Here is a 12,787-nt window from a genome sequence, read left to right as displayed (position 1 = left end):
TTTTACAGAGAATTTAATAATGTTATCAGCGATTTTTTTTAACCTTTCGTTTAGCTGTAATAACATAAAGTTGTATTTTTTTAAATAGGAATCATAGGCGGTTGTGATATTTTTGAAAAGCTTATTTTTTCTGATTTGATATGTCTATTTACGTAATACATTATTTTTAAACATTAAAAACACATAACATTTCGCTTTTTCTTTATAGTAGGCCATAAACAAATTTTGAATTTTCAATAATAACTATGAAAAATATATTACCCAAGAAGTATTTATAATTTAATGATTTTTTTAACGCTGCTTAATTCAAAAACAGCGTAAATAAATTTTTGCGATTAATGAAAATCGCAAGCTTCTATTTTAATAGAAGAAATAGATTTTAATCATAAAAAATGTCATCAAATGGTAGTGACACATTGTTTTCAATTTTCTGCACATTTTTTGTGTGATTCAAATCAATAACGATCGTATATTTGTTCAATTGAAAATAACTTTCAATTTCACATTTTTTACTTTAATAACTGTTCTCAAAATTTCTAGATGAAATTATTTTTCATGGCTAACTACTTTCAAAAGTACTTTATCAAAAGTATATAAAAATATCAAACTGTATTTATTAAAATAGTTTTCAAGTCAGAAAAAAATTAAGTGCTTTTGTTATAATCTGATTTTGTTATAATCTCACCATGCAGATTTAGTTCATTTGCTTAAACAAATTATTGTCAAATTTTCAAATAATTGTATTCAGAAACTGACGTTAGTAGTGTACGTATATCTTCTGTTTCAAAACTACAGAAAAGCCAACGTCGCATTTTGCTAAACAGATTTGTTAAACAAAGTTGATAAAAATGTAATATAGTTATTGTTGATTAGAGCTCTTTTATGGAACTATAAATTACATCAGCAATTAGTTTTCTGAGATGCACTTTGGGAAAACATGCCACGTTGACATTGCTATAATTTTGAAACAGAGCGTATGTATCGTATGCGCAAGCGCAATCTGTCTGGCGGGCGAATGACAACCAGCTGATATATATGTTTGGGGTTTGATATTGCTTTCTGGTGGTTTTCTGTGATTAGAGTTTATGTAATAATTAATCCTTACGTCTCCTCTGTAATCTGTACCGAACCTTAGGTAAGCATATAAATTTTTTAAAGCAGGAAATAGATTTTTGTGTATTTAAGCATTCAAACTTTTTACGGAGAAAAAATGGATAAGAAGAGATACGGGGTTCATAATGACTTGCTTCAGAGTTTAAAAGATTTTCAAATCAGTTTGCGGCGAACCACGATGCCATTCGTCACATTAGCAAATGTCAGTATCAACAGCGGGGAGGCCCTGCGCTTGAATATACAAGCTGAAGGGGGTCGTATCTCCATTCCCGAATTTCCTTTAGGACCAAGGGGTCTTCAGAGGTTCCGGCCACCAAGGCAGACTCTCATTGAGATAGGAACAACAAAAGTGAGAATAGATTTATTTAGAGGAGTATATATCATTATAGAATTTGACACAACTGACGAAAGGGCCATTTTCATAACAACGATGGGAAACCTGAACGAGTAAGTAACAAAAACCAAACTATAGTTTAAATTTTATGTTTGTTGTTTTGGCAGAGAATCCAGTTCAAGCGATTCAAGCTCCTCGTCCAGAGACAGTAGTCTTGATGGTGGCGGCGAGAGCGACGAGAGCGGGTTCAGGGGGACAACAGAAAATGAAATCTAAACTTTTGTAGAAAAATGATAAATAAATCGATGTGGGATTTAACTTGACTTTTAATGAAAATCATCATTTAAGAATCAAATTTTTTTAATTAATTATGGAATGTATTAAAGAGATATTTTCTTAACTTATCATATCACAAAAGTTCTTATAGTATTATCTGATTTTTTTTTGATATCGGCATTCGCTACTTGTTTCTTTTCTAAATTCAAGGTCGATAAGGATTGAAGTCAATTCACATTACTGAGCTGAGAAAATTTGGTAAAAGAGATGATGGAGAAATTGATGTAATGATTACGAAAAAGGTAGGTAATCGCAATTATACATATTCACAAAAAAATAAAGATTTTTATTTGTTTAAAATGTCCACCTCGAGTACCTACTACTAGTAACAAGCTGCCACCCTATTTCTTTGGGGTAAATTGGCCTTATTTATCAAAAATATCAGTCCCTTAGAGAGGGAATTTTTTTTATGAAAGTTAGATAAGGTTGATTCAGCTTTTTTAAAAAATCTGGAAACATTAAAATCACTACAATATACGTACTAGCGGGGTGTTTAGTGCGTGGTGTCAGGTTGGTAGTATTCCCGCGCTTGTAATCCTCCGCCGATTTTGCACTTGTCATGTTTGTGATTCTGTCAAATTCAAATTCAAAACGTGCTGTGTTGAAAATTTGGGATTATTATTATTTATCGACGTTTATTCATTGTTAGTAATCGGTTTTCTTTTGTGTTCTAGTAAATATTTATTGTTGGTAGGTAGTGGATTTGTTTTTAGCGTAGTCTGCGTTGATTGCCAGTAATATAAAGTCTGTCCACTGTCAAAGTGGTCAGTTGAGGGAGATAGGAGTTCGCGCTCCAATAGAATCTAACTATTTATTTTGGTTTGAACCTGTGCTAAATTTCGTTTGCGGAAAAAATGCTTTTGTGTTTTGTGGGTTGTTCATTTTTTATTTTTTTCAAACTAAATCAAAAACATCAAAAATTATGATATTTTATACGCAAATTAGTTATTTTTGATACATAAAGATTTACATTTGGATCACGGAGTTTAGGTATGTAGAGAATTTAATAATATTATCAGCGATTTTTTTAACCTTTCGTTTAGCTGTAATAACATATATTTTTATTTTTTTAAATAGGAATCATAGGCGGTTGTGATATTTTTGAAAAGCTTATTTTTTATTTCATATGTCTATTTATATAATACATTATTTTTAAACATTAAAAAAACATAACATTTCGCTTTTTCTTTATAGTAGGCCTTGAAAAAATTTTGAATTTTTAATGAAAACTATGAAAAATATATTATAATGTAATGATTTTTTAACACTGCTTAATTCAAAAAATCCACTTTTTTCAATTTAATTCTCTAATTTTTCACCAGATTTAATCGAAATATCCCGAGCGTATAAGTTGATTCTACAATTTTGAAATTATTTTTACCTTTTTTGTGACTTTCAGCACATTTTTGACCGAAAATGGACATAATTTCTCCAAAAATCATCAAATTTGTGTATTTTCTAGTCAAAAATAGTGGACGTGCGCAAATCCTACCGGATTCGGAGTGGCCATGATTTTTATTAACAATGTTTTTCGCGACTTTACTTTACTTTACTTTAATTATATTTTATTTATCTAAGTCTAGGTTTTTTACCTGTCCTATTATCACCCGTGTGTAAGCGGAAGTCGATGGTGGCATTTTTCGGCGAATTTGTTACAGCTTGAATAAATAATTTAATAAATCTACTTTGGTTTTCTTAACCCCAATGTCACAACTCAGAAACGCTTTTAAGTTATATTTTTTTAATTTATTATTTTGAGGTAAGTATGACTCAGTAAGTTTTCATTTGCAACCAATTGCACACTTGATTTAGGAACTATTTATTATCGGCGTATTGGAGCCAAAATAAATTTATTTTTGTCAGTAGTTCAATGATAGTGCAACCAGTTACAGTAACAGAGTCAAATGTATGTATCTGAATGTATTGTTTGATAGTTTAAATAGGGAAAATGTTGAAGAATGAAACAACATACATTCGCATTTTTTTTATTCAGAGCTTTTTTTAAACTTAAATGCTTTTACTTCAAAATTTTTTTAGTAAAACTATTTTTAAAATTGAAATTTGTTTATAAAAAAAATTTGGTCAAAACCGCATTTCGCTATCGTCAACAAAAGTTGTCATTTTTGCAAAATCTTAAAAAATTCATATCTTCTTTATTATAAAAGATACACATTTGAAACAGAGACATTATAGAGGCACGTTTTTACAGAGAATTTAATAATGTTATCAGCGATTTTTTTTAACCTTTCGTTTAGCTGTAATAACATAAAGTTGTATTTTTTTAAATAGGAATCATAGGCGGTTGTGATATTTTTGAAAAGCTTATTTTTTCTGATTTGATATGTCTATTTACGTAATACATTATTTTTAAACATTAAAAAAACATAACATTTCGCTTTTTCTTTATAGTAGGCCATAAACAAATTTTGAATTTTCAATAAAAACTATGAAAAATATATTACCCAAGAAGTATTTATAATTTAATGATTTTTTTAACACTGCTTAATTCAAAAACAGCGTAAATAAATTTTTGCGATTAATGAAAATCGCAAGCTTCTATTTTAATAGAAGAAATAGATTTTAATCATAAAAAATGTCATCAAATGGTAGTGACACGTTGTTTTCAATTTTCTGCACATTTTTTGTGTGATTCAAATCTATAACGATCGTATATTTGTTCATTTGAAAATAACTTTCAATTTCACATTTTTTACTTTAATAACTGTTCTCAAAATTTCTAGATGAAATTATTTTTCATGGCTAACTACTTTCAAAAGTACTTTATCAAAAGTATATAAAAATATCAAACTGTATTTATTAAAATAGTTTTCAAGTCAGAAAAAAATTAAGTGCTTTTCTGGTCCTTATAGAGCGACTGATTTTGTTATAATCTCACTATGCAGATTTAGTTCATTTGCTTAAACAAATTATTGTCAAATTTTCAAATAATTGTATTCAGACACGTAAATTGGGTTGACGTTAGTAGTGTACGTATATCTTCTGTTTCAAAACTACAGAAAAGCCAACGTCGCATTTTGCTAAACAGATTTGTTAAACAAAGTTGATAAAAATGTAATATTGTTATTGTTGATTAGAGCTCTTTTATGGAACTATAAATTACATCAGCAATTAGTTTTCTGAGATGCACTTTGGGAAAACATGCCACGTTGACATTGTATGTATATTTATCAGTGTTTAAATTATATAAAATCTAACATAGAGAATTTTAAATCGCATAGTAACATTCACGAATATAGTACACGTCACAGAGATAAAATTTGCCTACACAGTATTCGCTTAAAAAGCTCCGAAAACGGCACCGGAAACCTAGGAATAAAATTTTTTAATGCGTTGCCTGACGATATTGCTAAGCTAAAGACAAATAAATTTAAAAAGGTTATAAAAAGCTACCTTTGTAAAAAAGCTTTTTACTCATATGATGAGTATTTTAATGATTTTAAATGTGATGTTATGTATTAACTTTGTATATATATATTATGTACGATGATTGTATTTTATGTCATTTATGTTCTTTGTAAGCCCTCTTATTGACTTGTGTTATGACCAGTGTAGTCTTTAAACATTAATATACATTATTATTATTATTATTATTATTATTATTATTATTCCTATAATTTTGAAACAGAGCGTATGTATCGTATGCGCAAGCGCAATCTGTCTGGCGGGCGAATGACAACCAGCTGATATATATGTTTGGGGTTTGATATTGCTTTCTGGTGGTTTTCTGTAATTAGAGTTTATGTAATAATTAATCCTTACGTTTCCTCTGTAATCTGTACCGAACCTTAGGTAAGTATATAAATTTTTTAAAGCAGGAAATAGATTTTTGTGTATTTAAGCATTCAAACTTTTTACGGAGAAAAAATGGATAAGAAGAGATACGGGGTTCATAATGACTTGCTTCAGAGTTTAAAAGATTTTCAAATCAGTTTGCGGCGAACCACGATGCCATTCGTCACATTAGCAAATGTCAGTATCAACAGCGGGGAGGCCCTGCGCTTGAATATACAAGCTGAAGGGGGTCGTATCTCCATTCCCGAATTTCCTTTAGGACCAAGGGGTCTTCAGAGGTTCCGGCCACCAAGGCAGACTCTCATTGAGATAGGAACAACAAAAGTGAGAATAGATTTAGTTAGAGGAATATATATCATTATAGAATTTGACACAACTGACGAAAGGGCCATTTTCATAACAACGATGGGAAACCTGAACGAGTAAGTAACAAAAACCAAACTATAGTTTAAATTTTATGTTTGTTGTTTTGGCAGAGAATCCAGTTCAAGCGATACAAGCTCCTCGTCCAGAGACAGTAGTCTTGATTGTAGCGGCGTGAGCGGCGAGACAATAGAAAATGAAATCTAAACTTTTGTAGAAAAATAATAAATAAATCGATGTGGGATTTAACTTGACTTTATGATGATTTAATGAAAATCATCCTTTAAGAATCAAACCCTTTTAATTAATTGTGGAATGTATTAAAGAGATATTTTCTTAACTTATCATATCACAATAGTTCTTATAGTATTATCTGATTATCATCGATGCAGTACCAAAAATCGATCTAATTGCAGTTAAATTAATTTCGTCCTCACACCAGCATTTTGCTATCTTCGCTGTTTACATCCCCCCTTCCACGTCTATTGAAGAGTATGATTTATTTTTTGATCTATTTAATGATATACCCGAAATTCGGTTTGACACCTTTAGTTTTAAAAATTAATAAAAAATTGAAACAGTGCTTTATTATTATATTATTATATTATATATTAAGTGACTTTGATTCATTTGAATTATTACAAGGTTATTATTTATTTCCAATTTTTTTAATTGGAGCTTTAGAAGACGGGAGTTGAGCTGGACCAGCCTGTATAAACGTTCTAAAGCAGGAAATAGATTTTTGTGTATTTAAGCATTAAAATTTTTTGAATTTCTCTTTTACGGAGAAAAAATGTATAAGAGACTTGCTTCACAGTTTAAAAGATTTTCTACGAAGTACGATACCGTTTCTAGCATTCGCCAATATTTGTATTAACAGCGGGCCCTGCGCTTGCATATTCAAGCTGATGGGGGTCGTCTTTTCATCCCAGAATTTTTTTATATTTTTTTTATATTGTATGTTTGTATTTTTCTTTTTCATAGTTTATATTTTATTATCTGTTTATACTATTTTGTTGTCTGCTGGTAATTTCTATTATTGCATTGTATTATTTCTATAATTGTATTTCTCTTGTTATTGGAATTTTGTAAATTCTGTTTGACAATAAAGCATTTATTTATTTATTTATTTATTTAAATCGAAATATTTTAGTCAATTATGATATTTATTAAGAAGACATTTCCTTAACTAATCACAGGAAAGTTCGTATAATTTTTTTGTTGTTTTTTTTGAAATAAAAATGTTTGTGTTTTCTCTCTAAATTCAAGGTAGATGTTACGACGAATGTTTAAACTGGGCCAGTTTGTAAACGAACTGTTGAAACGCAGTTTCAACTAAAAAAGCGGCTAGTTTAATTTCCTTTGCAATTAAAAGCCACAAAACAAGAGAAAAATTAACCAACAGAGAATTGAAATTTTTGAGTATTTGCATCTTACACTTCTTTTTTCCGTGGAGGGAGAAACAACTTTTATCAAGATATTACTGGCCTTTTACTACCCTTTGGAAAGTGCGCGCGCAACTTTCGTTCCCACTAGAAATTTCAAACCAGTGGTGTAGTCTATTCTGTGTTATTTTACTTAATAAACGAATAAGGTAACTGAAAACTGTTTAAAGCTCGGTTTTATGAAAAAAGAATCAAAATAACGTAAAAAAAAATCGTAAACTCTGAATAATCACTTTCTGAACTACTCTCAAAGTAAAAATTTAAGCACAGACGATTTTAAAACTCGTTCCTTACATTAACTAAATAAATTAAAATAATAAAAATAATTGTACCTAATTGATGCTGATTTTATTAAGTTTAATTCTTCATTTAAATTTAATGTCGGCTTTAACTCATATAATTATTACTATAACTGTGGGTTCATTTAAAAATTAATGCTCCTGTAAGTTTAAAGCCACAATTTTTGCCCATTATGTATTTAATTCTCCATTTAAATTATAAAAAAATTGCAAATTATCATGAACGAACGAAACCTAATTGAAAGTAGCAATTGGTCTTCTGTGAGTGAAGATGATCATGCAAAGACGAAAAAATACAATTTAAGAAAAAAATACTATCAAATTTGCAAGTTTTTTTAAAAACTCAGAATAGCAAAAAATTCAGTGAGTTTTTTGAAGAAAACTGAAATGTTAAGAGGATTAAAAAAATAATTACACAACAAAAGAAGTTAATATACCCAAAAATTTTAACGTTAAGTTTAGACCAATTCAAGTACCCATAACTTAATTTTTTTAAATGGGATGTTCTAATTTTTATTTTATTAGGAGAATTTTTTTCTGCATCGATCTGTATTAGCATTTCCTGTACCTATCTGTGATAATTTTCAAGTTATGTTGTTTTTTTTTGATTAAGTTAAAAATTTCTTTCTTACTACAGATATTTTTGCATAAATACATTTCTGATTAAGCAAACGACAAATTCTGTTCTAAATTGTGTTGCCCGGCTTGTGAAAACAAAATAAATTCATTGAATGTTTTTGAATTTTCTTTGAGCAGGACGTAAGAGATTATGGTTAACACCCTGTAGAAAATAGTGTAAAAATTACTACGTTTTTTGAAATATAAAAACTTCTTAAAAAAATACAGGTTGATTTTTCAATAGATATTTTAGAAAATAAAGGAGACATTTAAAGATCTAGGACATGTTTGGTGACATTAGACATTACAAACAACTTTTTCAGGTTTTTTAAAATAATTTTCAGAACTATCTTACATTTTTAGAGACTTTGTGCTAGAATTGGGTTTACTGTTTCATTCAAATAAAGTGTTAAAAAAAAGTTAAGAATGTTACTGAATTTTATTTTGTATTTTATTATATTTTAAAATTGTAAAGGATGATTTGTTTTACAAAGTGATTAAGTAAAGTACGCCAAAAAATGTTCAATTGAAATTTTTTTAATTGCACAAGCTGAAGGAAACGGTCTCGTTCTTGGCAGAATGTTGCTCCGTGAATTCTGACTTTAGTCCAGTTTATAATAAATATAAAATTTACTATTCTCATTTGTTATTAAAAAAGAAAAAAACATGTAAAGATCACATTATTTAGAATAGTAGTAATAAATCAAAAATCATGTAGGAAATTATAAATTCAAGCAAAAACCAAAATAAGACTGATTTAAAAAAAATATTCATATCAATATATTGAAGATCCTCAAATAGCTACCGAAATTTTCAATGATTTCTTTCTTTCAGCTAGTTCTTTCGACAACACCTTTATCAAAAAATATTAGTCCTAGTCTAAAATAATTCCAGATTTATTTGTACTATTTCCTGTAACCACTGTAGAAGTACATAATGCAATTACAAAATTAAAATCAAAATATTCTTAAGGGTATGATAATATATCAAATATCAAAAAAATGTTTTTTTTTATAGTTGAGGTCTTATATCATATTATAAATTAATTGTTTGAAAGTATTTTTTCAACAAGTTTTAAAATTACAGTTATTGAACCAATGTTTAAAAAAATGATTTCAAGCAATTAAACAACTGTAGGCCTATATGCTTAATACCATGTTTTTCAAAAATTTTTGAAACTATACTGATCATCAAAATATTACTTTTTTTTATTTAAAAAATGTTATAAATTTAACTTAACATGGATTTAGAAAAAAATGTCAACTATTACAGCTACGTATTAATTTATTTCGAATATTTATAACAGCTTAGATTCTAAACAAATATTTCTAGTTATATTTCTAGATTTTTCAAAAGCGTTTGATACTATCGTAAGAAATTATTGTTAAAACTTGAACGCTCTACAGTGGTTTAAGTCCTTCTTAGAAAATCGCCTCTAAAGGGTTGTTGTCAGAAAAAAAGGTATTAATTATACATCATCTGACAAAAAGTTTATAGCAGAAGTACCACAGGGGAGTATCTTTGGCCCCATGCTTTTCATCATATATGTAAATGACTTAGCTTCTATCTTTAAAGAAAGAAACGACATAAATGTAATTAGTTATGCAGATGACACAAACTTAACTATAACTAGCAATGATATAACTCATATTCAAGATGGAACAAAAAATGTTATGATTTTACTTCAAGATTGGTTTAGTTCAAACAACCTAAAATTAAACATTGGAAAAACTAAAGGTATGATAGGCGAACAGAAAACACCACGATAAATCTCAACTACAATATTTTGTCCATTTCATTTGAAAAAAAAATTTCTTGGAATTACATTAGATCAAAAACTATCTTGGGAAAACCACATACACATAATTACAAAAAAACTTAGTAGTACTTGATATTTATTAAAAGAGTTTAAAAAAATTACAAGCAAAGAATTATTGAGGTGTGCTTACTATGCATATTTTTATTCAATAATAAAATACGGTATAATATTTTGGGGAGGATCTTCTCACAAACAACGAGTATTTTTGCTACAAAAAAGAGCAGTTAGAATAATAGCTAGTCTTAAATTACTAGACTCTTGTAAAGACGTTTTTAGATTTTTTAGATTATTATTATAAGCAAGACACTAATTTTTTTAGTTTTAAAAATTTTTGTACGTAAATAAAGCACTGACTGTATTGCAAAAGACATTGGAATTTATTTAATGAAATGATTCAGAATATTTTAGAGTCAATCATCGCCTCTCTTTAATACTCCAGCATCCAACGACTTGATGAATTGTAATGTCAACACTCGTCTTTCATAAATCATCTAAAACATAATTTATAGTTTCGTATCCTGTTATTCTTGCCGATTTTCAAACCTGTTTACGAAGCGCCAAAAATATCCGCGATTAAAAACGTCTAAAGTCGCAATAATGACCAGACGCCCATTAAAAAACCCATCGACTTTTATTACAAATTTCCAGAAAATATTAACATGTTGCTCGTTTGTGATAAATCGATCACGAAAGATATAAGTGAAGTGTCAACATAATAACGTTTAGTGGTAATTTACTGAAGCCTTTCAGGGGGTGCGAATCGCCCCCAGACACTTGCAAGGTTGCGTGGAGAAAATCTCAAGTCGGGGGGCCGATTTATTTATGGGCCATAAATACAAATGTTTTCATTTCTAACAAATATAGTGGAAAACGGTCCTGAAAGCTCGAGCACCGCTGAAAGCTCCCCACCCCAGAAAACACAACATCCAATCTTGTCAGCGTCAATTAATTCAGTCACAATCACGATTGTTCGCCTAAATGTTGATCATAAGCTCCATTTTTTGCCGGGATTGAGTCCGAGTCGCACGCGTGTGCTTTCAGTCTGAAAAGTTTGGTGCAGTGTTGGCTTTTGGCAAGTTTCGGTAAGTTCGATCATTACAGGATTGTTAATTGATTGGGAAATTTAATATCAATTAGAGGTGAGTGTTGCGTTACCACGTACGAATCTTTCTGATAATTAGGGAAAAGTTCGATTCGGAAACTGGAGCCTAATGTTTGCTACAATAATATTATTCGGGTTATTTTCGAAATATTCACTCGTTTGAAGATCGCTTGCTTCGTTTCCCGGAAAAGTTGTGCAATTATAGTAATCGCCAGAACTTGCTGTTGACTCCTTTATGTAAGCTGTAGCTCGTAAAATCCACGCAATTAAGATGGAAATTACTTCATTAATCAAAAACGGTTATGTTCACGTTATTTTCCAGTGTTTTGGTTAATTGGTTGGTAAGTCGAGTTTTACTCCAAAAAATATTTTTTTTGTAAAATTAATATTAATTATTTAATTCTAAGGTGTAGTCAAAACATACTTTTCACTTTTAGTACACTCACCTTGCATAAATAATAGTGATCGTATTTCTTGGAATATCTCATTGTTTCTCTATTTTGTCTGCTCTAGTTTTAGAAATAATTAAATAAGTGATTGCATTACAATTGCAAAAACATGCATTTTGTGATGAGCGGAATTAGAAATCATAATGTTACTGCAAATACTGAAGGTTAAGGTCATGTTATTGAAATTAAAGCTAGAATCTTTAAGTTGCAGGTACGCAAGGTCGTTTAATTAATTGAATTATTAATTGAATGCTTATTTAAACAATATGTAAAATAATAACAGATTTACTTAAAAAAATAATTACCAAAAGGCGTTTGAGTGCACATTGGCATTTTAAAATTTTAGGCCGAATATTTTTTGTTATTTTTTATATATTTTTGTTTCTATGTTTGCTACGACGTCACATGATACTTTTTCGAAGTGAAAATAATATTTTATAGTTTTTATTGAAAATGTAGGATTGCTTTTAGAAATTTTATTAAATTGTAATCAAGTTTTAAATTGCAGCTTAATTCGTATTAGTTTAATTTTGAAAAAAATCAAGTTGGTTACTATTACTGTGAACAAAATTTTAAAGCCCTTTTGTTTGAAAATTGTTTGATAAAATATAAAAATTGTTTCGTAATTGTATTAAATAAAAATTGTTGGCAAAACTTTTATACTACAAATGGCGGAGGCGCCGGGTATAATTTTTTAGTTTTTATTTAGCTTAACTACCAGGCAATATTATCATTATGCAAACGATAACTAACACTAAATTTATGTTTACTTATTTTTTTTTACAAAATGTATTCAAAAGAAATTGAAACTTTTGAACTCTTTTTATTTTTTTTTAATTTTCATTTTGCTCTAAATATTTTTTTTTTAATTAGTTATTATTATTTTGAAAGCTTTGATCTCATCACGAAGATTTTCCAAACTTAAATAAATGACTAGAAAACCAAAATGAATACGAAAAATGTTATTCTTTGAAAGTGGTCTTATTTTTAAGGCATTTGATAATGTGTTAATTATTTTTTCGTAAAAAAAATTGAATGCGTTTTTTTAGTCAGTAAACTAGAATTTTATCCTAGCATTGACACCTGTCCGTGTAAG

The 12,787-nt window shown here is 28.8% G+C and overlaps 2 protein-coding genes and 1 non-coding gene across 9 annotated transcripts in view; all 3 read left to right on the top strand.

The window, feature by feature from the left end:
- Window positions 1-975: 975 nt before the first annotated feature.
- On the top strand, window positions 976-1,765 carry LOC107397699 (uncharacterized). Its single transcript, XM_015978759.2, has 3 exons — window positions 976-1,135; window positions 1,186-1,560; window positions 1,615-1,765. Exons 2-3 carry the CDS (start codon window positions 1,211-1,213, stop codon window positions 1,721-1,723), a joined length of 459 nt encoding a protein of 152 aa, XP_015834245.1. The 5' UTR covers window positions 976-1,135; window positions 1,186-1,210; the 3' UTR covers window positions 1,724-1,765.
- A 1,867-nt stretch (window positions 1,766-3,632) lies between these two features.
- Window positions 3,633-12,787, top strand: part of TrpA1 (Transient receptor potential cation channel A1) — a 37,686-nt gene continuing 28,531 nt past the window's right edge. For 2 of the 7 annotated variants that reach the window (XM_015978770.2, XM_015978767.2), the window contains exon 1: window positions 11,033-11,222. The gene's annotated coding sequence lies outside the window, so the exon portion shown is untranslated. Of the gene's footprint in view, window positions 3,690-7,534; window positions 7,554-11,031; window positions 11,280-11,342; window positions 11,584-12,787 lie in introns of those variants that run through there. The other 5 variants (XM_064356952.1, XM_064356957.1, XM_015978768.2 and 2 more) reach the window with 5 other exon arrangements.
- LOC107397691 (uncharacterized) lies at window positions 5,434-6,213 on the top strand. Its single transcript, XR_010335550.1, has 3 exons — window positions 5,434-5,593; window positions 5,644-6,018; window positions 6,073-6,213. It is a non-coding gene; the product is annotated as an uncharacterized LOC107397691 (transcript).

Source organism: Tribolium castaneum, chromosome 1 (assembly GCF_031307605.1).
Source record: "Tribolium castaneum strain GA2 chromosome 1, icTriCast1.1, whole genome shotgun sequence".
Classification (NCBI taxonomy): domain Eukaryota; kingdom Metazoa; phylum Arthropoda; class Insecta; order Coleoptera; family Tenebrionidae; genus Tribolium; species Tribolium castaneum.
Note: the sequence above shows the minus strand (reverse complement) of the source record. Positions and strands in the feature narration are given on the sequence as shown.

Bases quoted from the DNA above. Each gene is read 5' to 3' on its own strand.
- LOC107397699 (XM_015978759.2), top strand. From the start codon at position 1,211: ATGGATAAGAAGAGATACGGGGTTCATAATGACTTGCTTCAGAGTTTA. The intron at 1,561-1,614 runs GTAAGTAACAAA...TTGTTTTGGCAG, and splicing joins ACGATGGGAAACCTGAACGA to AGAATCCAGTTCAAGCGATT.